The sequence below is a fragment of the Hevea brasiliensis genome, chromosome 18 (assembly GCF_030052815.1).
Source record: "Hevea brasiliensis isolate MT/VB/25A 57/8 chromosome 18, ASM3005281v1, whole genome shotgun sequence".
NCBI classification, from domain to species: Eukaryota; Viridiplantae; Streptophyta; class Magnoliopsida; order Malpighiales; family Euphorbiaceae; genus Hevea; species Hevea brasiliensis.
This window is the reverse complement of record NC_079510.1, coordinates 31,994,666-32,004,228: the sequence shown is the minus strand read 5'-3', so window position 1 is coordinate 32,004,228 and position 9,563 is coordinate 31,994,666. Positions and strand designations below refer to the sequence as shown.

Sequence of the window (9,563 nt, the reverse complement as noted above, 5' to 3'; positions counted from 1 at the left end):
TAGCTTAATTTTGATGTAAATAGTTTAGAGTCATATGTATTAATGTAACATTGAACAGTTGTACAGTTAATTGTAATAATATTATCTTTTGGATTTTTATGTTTGCAAATTAAATGGTGAATGTAAATTAATTAAATGTGCGTAAATTTATGAAATGCTTTGTGATGACAATCTTGATTTGGAATTGTGGATTTGGAATTGAATTGTTGCTAATAATGTTGGGTTGAGATATTTGGAGGTTGGGGTGTGATTAAAACTTATTTGGAGGTGTTTTTCTACAGGTTTAAATTTTTTTTTTTTCTCAATTACAGCCGGCACTCTGCCGAAATTTTTACAAAATTTGTGGAAAATAGAATTTGTCAAACATTTTACTTAGTTTTTAAACTTCAGTTAAAAGTTTTTAATTCCTACCAAAAATGCTCGCAACCTTCAAAAAGGGCAAAAATTAGTTTTAAAATCCTTTGTAGTGTATTTAATGGGTTATCAGTAGACGAAGTCGATAATTCATTAAGTATACTAGGGGATCATGTTATACCTTATAGAGGGGTAACGTGTGACAAGTAGTGACACTGCATCTACTACTCAACCATCTGATAGCGTTAAAGGTACTCCCTCTGTTTCTCAGCCAACTGAGGGTGTTCCTATCCCATCATCCAATAATACTAGTCCTGATAATCCAGTAACACCAAACAATCCCACCCAAATCCAATTGACTGTTGGAAATAAAAATCCCACCCATAGCCTTCCTCCAACTAGCCAATCAGTAAAGAAAAGGAAGTTGACATCCTCTGTTTGGGATCATTTTGATAGGGTTAATCGCAATGGGGATGATTTTGCAATTTGTCATCATTGCAAGTCAAGCCTTAAGGCTAATAGCAAAAATGGCACCAAGTCTTTGCATAATCATATAGAAAAGTGTGGGAAGAAGAACAATCAAGACATATCTGCATGTCTACAGAAGCAAAAACATATTTCTTTAGATAGAAAAAATGATGGAAAGATACAATTTGGGTATTTTACATTTGATCAAGAGCTTTCAAGAAGAGAGTTGGCATCTGCTATCATATTACATGAGTACCCTCTCTCAATTGTTGAACATTTGGGATTTAGAAAATTTGTTGCCAGTCTTTAACCACTTTTCAAAATAGTTTCTCGAAATACTATTAAGAAAGATATTTTGAATATCTATGATATTAATTATGAGAAACTATACAAGCAGTTGGAGAAACTAAAGAGTCAAATAGCAATCACCACAAACATGTGGACATCAAATCAAAAGAAAGGTTATATGTCCATCATTGCACATTATATTGATGATACTTGGGTGCTACAAAATCACATTTTACGGTAATTTGCTTATCTTTCTTAAATGCTTAATGATTATATATTTTTAGATATTGATTTTTCTTATATTTGTTTCATTGTGAATATGTAGATTTGTTTATGCACCAACACCTCATACCAAGGAAGAGCTTGCAAGACATTTGATGAACACTTTTACCAAATGGAATATAGAGACAAAGATTTCTACAATCACAGTAGATAACTGCTCTACAAATGATGGTATGATCTCTATAATTCTTGAAAAATTGTATGGTGATCTTTTATATGATGGGGCTATATTACATATGAGGTGTTGTGCACATATTTTTAATCTTATTGTGAAGGATGGGTTGTCCACTATTGAACATTCACTTGCAAGAATTAGGGATAGTGTAGCATTTTGGTTAGCCACTCCTCAGAGAGTTGAAAATTTTGAAGAAGTGACCAAGCAAGTAAAGCTTTCATATGGGAAAAAGTTAAGTTTAGATTGTAAAACTCATTGGAACTCAACATATTTGATGCTTCAAACAACAATTCAGTATAAGGATGTCTTTCCTAGATTGAGGATTAGGGAAAAACATTATACTAATGTACCTACTGAGCTTGATTGGGAACTTGCAAATAAGGTTGCAGAAAAATTACAACATTTATATGCCATCACTCAATTTTTTTCTAGAAGAAAATATCTAACAACTAATTGTTTCTTCATTAAAATTTGTGATTTGAGAATTAACATGGTAGAATGGATGAATTCTGATGGTGAGATTATAAAGGCTATGTCTAGTAAAATGTTTGAGAAGTTTGAGAAATATTGGAGTGTGATTCATATTGTTTTAGCTGTTGCTATGATATTGGATCCTCGGTATAAGATGAAAGTGGTGGAGTTTTATTTTCCCATGATTTATGGTGAGAATGCATGGAGTGAGATTGAGCAAGTTAAGACAACTTGTTATAATTTGTTCACTGATTATCAATCTCAAATTAAGTCAAAATCTCATGGAACTTCAATTTTGCCTACTCAAGTGATAGAAACTCAGGCTTCTATGACTCCAAATATGAGTAATCTAGTTGTCTTTCTTAGCTCTTCCTCTACCAATGTTCATGTGAAATCTAAATTAGATCATTATCTTGATGAGCCTGTTTTGCCTTGGATGCAAGAATTTGATATTATTAATTGGTGGAGGACAAATGGGATAAAATATCCCACATTACTGCTGATTGCTAGAGATTTCTTAGCTGTGCCAGTGTCTATAGTTACATCTAAGTCTGCTTTTAGTACTGGTGGCAAAGTTGTTAGTATTCATCGAAGTAGGCTCCGTGAGGATACCTTAGAAGCATTGATGTGCTCACAAAATTAGTTATGGGCAGAAATTAAAGGTATTTATCACATCTATAAACTTTTTTAATATTTATGTTTTTCACTTTAAATGTAAAACTATCTGATGCTTCAAAAATTTTATTTTCTTTCTTTTAATGTTTTAGTTGCTTGTTCAATTGAGGAAACAAGTTGTTTATGTGATGTTGAGGAAGATGTGAATTGAAGCATGTATTTCATAATTTCAATATGAGTATATGTTTTTTTCTTAAATTGTTGTACACAATATATATTATTTAAGAAAGCGTAATATTTTAAATTTTTTTTTTATGATTTATTTTTGAAGGTATTGAAGGAATTTCATCATGCCTTGGGATTTTCAGAGTTTCAAGATTGCGTTTTTATAAGTTTTATGAGTTGTTTTAGAAGTGTTGTATTTTCAAACTTATTTTTATAATCTATGTTTTAATTTGTTTGTGTTTTGAGAGGGATTTAATTTGATGTGATTTGGCATGCACTATGATAATTTTGTCATGTTTTATATATTAAGTTTGTTTGAATTATGTATTAAGTTTGACACCTTAATATTTAGTATTATGTTTATTATTTATTAAATAGTGAATTTAAAATGTTCGAGTTCGGGTTCGAATTTGGGTTTGGGTTGGTTAAGTTCGGGTTATCCGATCCTAGAAAAATGCATAGTAAAGTTAACGGGTTTGGTCGGGTTTGGGTAGCATGCAGGTATTATTAATTGGATTCGAGCCGGATTCGGATATTAAAATATATATTTTATTCGGATTCGGAATGAATACGGGTAGCTCAAATAGCTTATGAATTCGGGTTCGGGTACTTCAAATTTTGTGGGTACTTTACCCGCTGCCAACCCTAAGTCCAGCTCATGGAATCGGGTCATGACGAGACTTATGGATTTTTCAAAACTTTTGTGAACTTTTTGCTCTAACTAATACTTGCAAGATATCTTGTTAGATCTAGTTTCGGTCGAAATCAACGATTCATGACCTTTGGAGGGCTTGAATAGGAACCGACCTTTGGTTGGTCGTCCATCGGTCGACTAATAGGAGACAACCACATGAATCATTCTGCGTGCGCAGGTGGCACACGCAGAGGGCACAACTCGCAGCCTTCTGTTGGTTAGTGCAAAAAAAAAAAAATACAGTAAGCCAAAATTGGATCGGACCACCGATTTGAATTGATTGATTTCAATTTTAGTTTGGGGAGGGAGAATTATAATTAGCCCCTTAGACTGATTTCTGATCCTATTCAAAAACCAAAAAAATTAACTTGATTCAATTCTAAGTTTAATCAAAGCCAATCCCAATCTGATTCATAATCCAAACCGAATCGTGGCTGATCTATATCCAAGTCATATTATCTTCATTTCTTCGATGAAGAAGCAATTGCATATACCGAATTTTATATAGTTTCATATCCTTCAAGCAAAGCCTTCCACGGTGATAAGGACCAATTGCTAGAATTATATTAATATTCCTTCTTCTTTTTTTTTAGTAGAATATTCCTTATTTCTTAATAAAATAGAATTTGAATTTAAATAAAAAAATAATATAATAAATTAAGTTAAATTTTTTTAAACAATAATAAATTTCTATATTATTTTATAATAAGACAAAATAGATAATAATGTATGGAAAATTCTATAATTACCTATTCCATACAAATTATTATTATTTTGTTACAGAAAATAAGAAGATACCCATGCAGGTCCTTGCACTCTTCTATTTGAGAACAGCCTGCAACCAAAAGAACACCCAAACAGACTATTTACACCCCGCCTGAAGGTGGGGAAGGAGATACCCATTCTCTAAGTCAGGGGAAGGAAGGCCAGCCGCTGCCCAAGATGGCCAAAGATGACCACTTAAACGGCAGAAGAAGACTTAAGCTTCTGAAAAAAGAAAAAACTTTGGAGAGAAAAGTTCTCTCTAAACCTGGAGAGAGGGCCAATAATTCAAGTAGTTACTTAGATATGATGGGAGAATGCACATACAAAGTCCACATCTTTTGGTGCCACGCATGTTGATAAAATAATTCTATTTCAACTCCAATTTAGCATCAAAAAGGAAATTTTTTTTCACTAGACTGCTTAAACTTTCACAGTTTCTTTTGTTGTTCAAGTACCTAAGTATACAATTATATAACTATGTAACTATCAAGAAAATAAATAAAAAATAAAAACTTTATACATAAGATGCGCTTAGTACTAATACTTGATGGGGTTAATCTGAACGAGACAATATTGAATCCAATCATACGAATTTTTAAATTACCCTTAATTTTATGGGTGATTTCGAATTGAATGTGGGTATAGACTAGTTGAATTAAATAGTCTCTCTTGAAGTGTGATCCATTGCACTTAGTGCAACTTATTTTCATGAATGAGAATTATTCTTCAGTATCAAAAGCAAAACAATAAAAAGCAGGAATAATTTAGTTGCGTTGATAAAGGGAAGGAATAAAATCTTGATTGCCTTCTCTAAATGCTTTATAATGATTTCTTTTCAACCAAATTTCTTTTATGGTAATGCAGATTTCTAAGTTGCTTTATCAAGTCCATTCACACATGATGCTTCACTGATCCCGTCTTGGACATCTCCACTGGGCTATCATCTTCACGAACTTTGTAGCTGTACCACTTAGCACATAGCAGAAAATATGCAAAGTTCAATACCCCCAAAACACCAATTACATAATAGAAATAGTCCAATTTCGCCTTGTTAAGATCCTCAGACAGCCAATCTCCTGATTTAGTTGATGAAGTAACCTTGTGGACTGTGGAAACAAGAAAACCACTGAGAAAATTTGCCAATGCGGCACCAGCAAAGAAGGAAGATCCTGCAATACTCCTCATGTTTTCTGGGAATTGTTTGTAGTAAAATTCAATCTGGGAAACATAATTAAAGCCCTCAGAAAGTCCAGCAAGTGCAAGTTGAGGTACTAGCCACATCCAAGACATTGATGATACAGCACCTCCTTTGGGTGATATGCCTAGAGTTGGCTTAGTATGAGCAATATGTCTTCTATGTCCCTCGACCAAACCGGAAACGAACATACAAAGAACTGAGAGTAAGATTCCAATCCCCATTCTCTGGAGAAGTGTGAATCCACCTTCTTTGCCAGTAAGTCTTTGAAGAAATGGAACCAGGATTCGGTCATAAAAGGCAATCCATATAGTGAGGGCAAGCATAGTGAAGATAATAAATGTGGCAGCAGGTACTTCAAAACTGCCAGTACCTAGACGTCTGTCAAGTTGCAGTGCTTGGAGAACTGCATAGGTCTGTTGTTGGATTAAGGGAACATGGTAGATTATGGCTGATGCCCATATTGGAATTATTCTGGTCAAACATTTCACTTCTTCAACTCGCTGGATACTGCATAGTCTCCAAGGCTTGGCAGATGAGCCATCCAAGTTTATTTGGTCTTTTTCTGTAACGATTGCCGCCTTGTCAAGGAACCTGAAGATGCCAATGCCATGATCAGTAAGCGTAAATACAAGGTTGTTGCCAATTCATTAAGAGATTAACATGGCAGAAATTGGGGAGAATGATAATCTAACCTGAACTGATTTGTGTGAGGGAGCTTGGAGTTGATAGATTTGGCAGGAATATAGTTGAAAAGGGAAAAAGCAGGGTTCTGAGGAAGCTTTAGCCCTCGTTTTTTTACAGCAACAACAAGAACTTGAGCCACACTAGTCATGGGGCTGCCTTCAGGTTCAACAATAACATAAATTCTTGTTCCCAAGAAGAAGACAGCACAAGAAAGGAACATGAGAAAAGCAGGAATGGCCAACCCAATAGCCCAGCTAACGTCAGATTGAACATAGACAATGCCAGTTGCTGAAACCATGACAGCGAAGGTATAGGTGAAGTAGTACCAATTGAAGAAGCTACTCATACCCCTCTTGCCTGATTCAGTGTTGGGATTGAATTGCTCTGCACCAAAGGCAAGATTGCAAGGTCGGATTCCACCAGCTCCAATTGCTATCAGTCCAAATCCAAACAGAAGAAAGGCAAATTGCCAAATTGTTGGACCTACGCATTGGCTGTTATCTTTTCCTACACACTTTGGAGGATGCAGGTTGGTTATTGCTGCTGTCAAAGCTAGTGCTGACATTCCCTGCACACACACCATAAATTAAAATCAAAAAATGAAAAAATAATATATATATATATATATATATATATATATATATATTTAAAAATAAATAAATAAATTCCATAGTCAATAAGCAGTTTGGAAAATTCTTTCTTCTTCGAGAAGAATCAAAGAAAACAAGAGACAGGTTGCCCATCTTCTGCCAAACTGGGCGTCCTATTAATTGTTACACTACTATTTTTGACTTGGAGTGTTGCTTCCGTTTAACCTTTTTTACGAGAAGATTTTAATTTAAATACAATTATCTATACTCATATACATATCTATCATACTATACATACATTCATATATATATATATATTGTAAAGCTAAACTTTAGAGAAAGGTATTCATCGTGAGGATACTTTATAATATTTTTTTATTAAAATTAAAATTCAAGAATTTGTAATGTTAAAAATATTATAAATTAATATAATATTTATTTTCTTATAAAGTGATACTTAAATTTAATTTTTTTTAAGTTTATAAAAATAAATTTCAATAAAATAATTTATTACTCATTATAAATCAATAAATACATTAAATATAACCCTTTAATTTCTCGCTATATATTTCATCTTATAATCTAATTTCTTAAACTCATATGCCACTTAATATTTAAAATTAATAATAATAGTAATAATAGTAATTATTATTATTAATTGTTAATTTCATTATTGTCAAACTGAATCATATCTCTTTTGACTTTTTTTTTTATTTCCTTAATTTCAATAATCAATAATGATAGATATTTTATAAGTCTCCTATATATAATTCATTGTTCTCATGGAATCTACCATGAATTATGGCTAAAACATGTTACTTCGACTCAAGTTAAGAATTTAAAATTTAATTGAAGTTAGATATTCAATTATCAAGTTATTATATTATGATTATTTGTCTAATCGAGTTCAAATATACACTATATTCAAGACATTTTTTTTATATATAAATCATGATTACTACCAATTTAATTAGTTGGGGAAAAGAAATTGTATACTTAATAAAATAGAAATTGAATTATAAAATTTGAAATAATTGCAATCATGTGCTAATAAAATTAATTAATTAATTAGAAAACCCCAAAAAAATTCTAACAACTTTCTTCAAAAGAAACTTAGATATATATTTAATTATATGGATTAATACTATCTTTTAGCAAACAAAAAAACTAAGAAGAAATCAAGAAGAAAAGAAGATAAAACTCTGTAAGATGAGAAAAGTAGAAAAGTACCAGAAATGAGGCAACAGAAGCAAAACCCAGAGTCTTGTAACGTCCAAAGTAAGTATCACAGAGGAAAGCTCCAAGTAAAGGAGCCAAGTTAGTGGTGCCATTGAAGACGTTAACAACAGTAGTAGCAGTCACACTCTTGAGGTTAAAAACTGTGTTCAGGTACACCACAAGGTTTGTTGAAGATCCAAAGGTTCCAAGCTTCTCAAATGTCTCATTTCCTGCAATATTATAACATGCCAATCAATATTCTGAACACTACACATATGGGAACTCGAATAACAACAACAACAACTAGAAGTTTATATATATATATATATTAACTTACCAATGATAAAGGGCATGGCTTTGATTCCTCTGTAGTTGATGACTGGTTCTTCATCATTTCCATTACCCTTTTGCTGATCATGATCATGAATATGAGCACGATCGTTTCTGTTCTCCATGGATTTCTTTAATTTCCAAAGGAGAGAGTAGAGAAGGATATGTATTGTGTTGAGTGTTGACGATTTCTCTATGGCGTTAACGTCTTTTATACAGGCAAGATGCCGACCTAACTATTTTGCCTTTTCGCTACAATAAGAAAAAGAAACCTCGAATCCTTTTTTTTTTTTTTAAATTGAGAGTTACACTTGTTATCACAATGTTAATAATACAGACTTTATGAAATGTTTAATTTAATATTAATAAACTATTTTTAAATTTTTATTAAAATTAAATAATAATAATAATAATAATAATAATAATAATAATAATAACTGGTTTGGCTTTTCAACTGGACCGAAAGTAGTTCTGGTTCAGCGAATGAGACCGGTTAAGGGAGCTCTTCTGAGGTTCTGAATTGAAAATGAAGTAGAAACAGTGGTTAAAATCATCAATTTTTATTCAGATCAAATCATTTTTAAAAAAATTGACTGTTTTAGAGAGTGCCATATGAATTAAATATTTTTTTAATCGAAATCAAAATTGTAAAAATAAAAATTAAAACTGAAATTAAATCACACCTAAATCGATTGAAACCGTGACCAATCATAGAGAGAGAGGTTGGTGAGAAAAGAAAAGCATAAAAAGAGTGTCCACCATATGTGGCCTAATAAGGACGCCAAGGGTTTTTTGTCTAAGACAGACGCAAGCTTTTTCTCCACCTGTGGTTTTATATTTATTATCATGAAATTTCCAATCTTGCTTGTGAAGGGCTTGACTGGCAGCAGTGTTGAATTAATACATATATGATGGCATTGCCAAGTCACTCTATATAAATATCATACACCTAAAATTTGATTACCTTTGCTACTTTCACACTTCTTTTATTTATTTATTTATTTATTTACTAAGATTTAATTATGATCAAGTTAGGAATTGTAGCTAGGAGTGTATATTCTTCAAATAAATATTTTTCTTTTTATAAAATTTTGTAATTCATAAAAAAAATCATATAATAAGTACGATATAATCTTTTTATATGTTAAAAAATATATAAATATAAATAATTAAAATTTTTCATTTAGAGATGATCTAACCAGAGTA

At 32.0% G+C, this 9,563-nt stretch overlaps 1 protein-coding gene across 1 annotated transcript; it reads right to left on the bottom strand.

The window, feature by feature from the left end:
- Nucleotides 1–5,114: 5,114 nt before the first annotated feature.
- On the bottom strand, nt 5,115–8,585 carry LOC110643089 (protein NRT1/ PTR FAMILY 2.9). The gene is made up of 4 exons (XM_021795332.2): nt 8,365–8,585; nt 8,040–8,257; nt 6,228–6,787; nt 5,115–6,126 (listed from the first exon to the last, which is right to left on the bottom strand). The coding sequence occupies exons 1-4, from the start codon at nt 8,480–8,482 to the stop codon at nt 5,229–5,231; spliced, it is 1,794 nt and encodes a 597-aa protein (XP_021651024.2). The 5' UTR covers nt 8,483–8,585; the 3' UTR covers nt 5,115–5,228.
- Nucleotides 8,586–9,563: the final 978 nt, after the last annotated feature.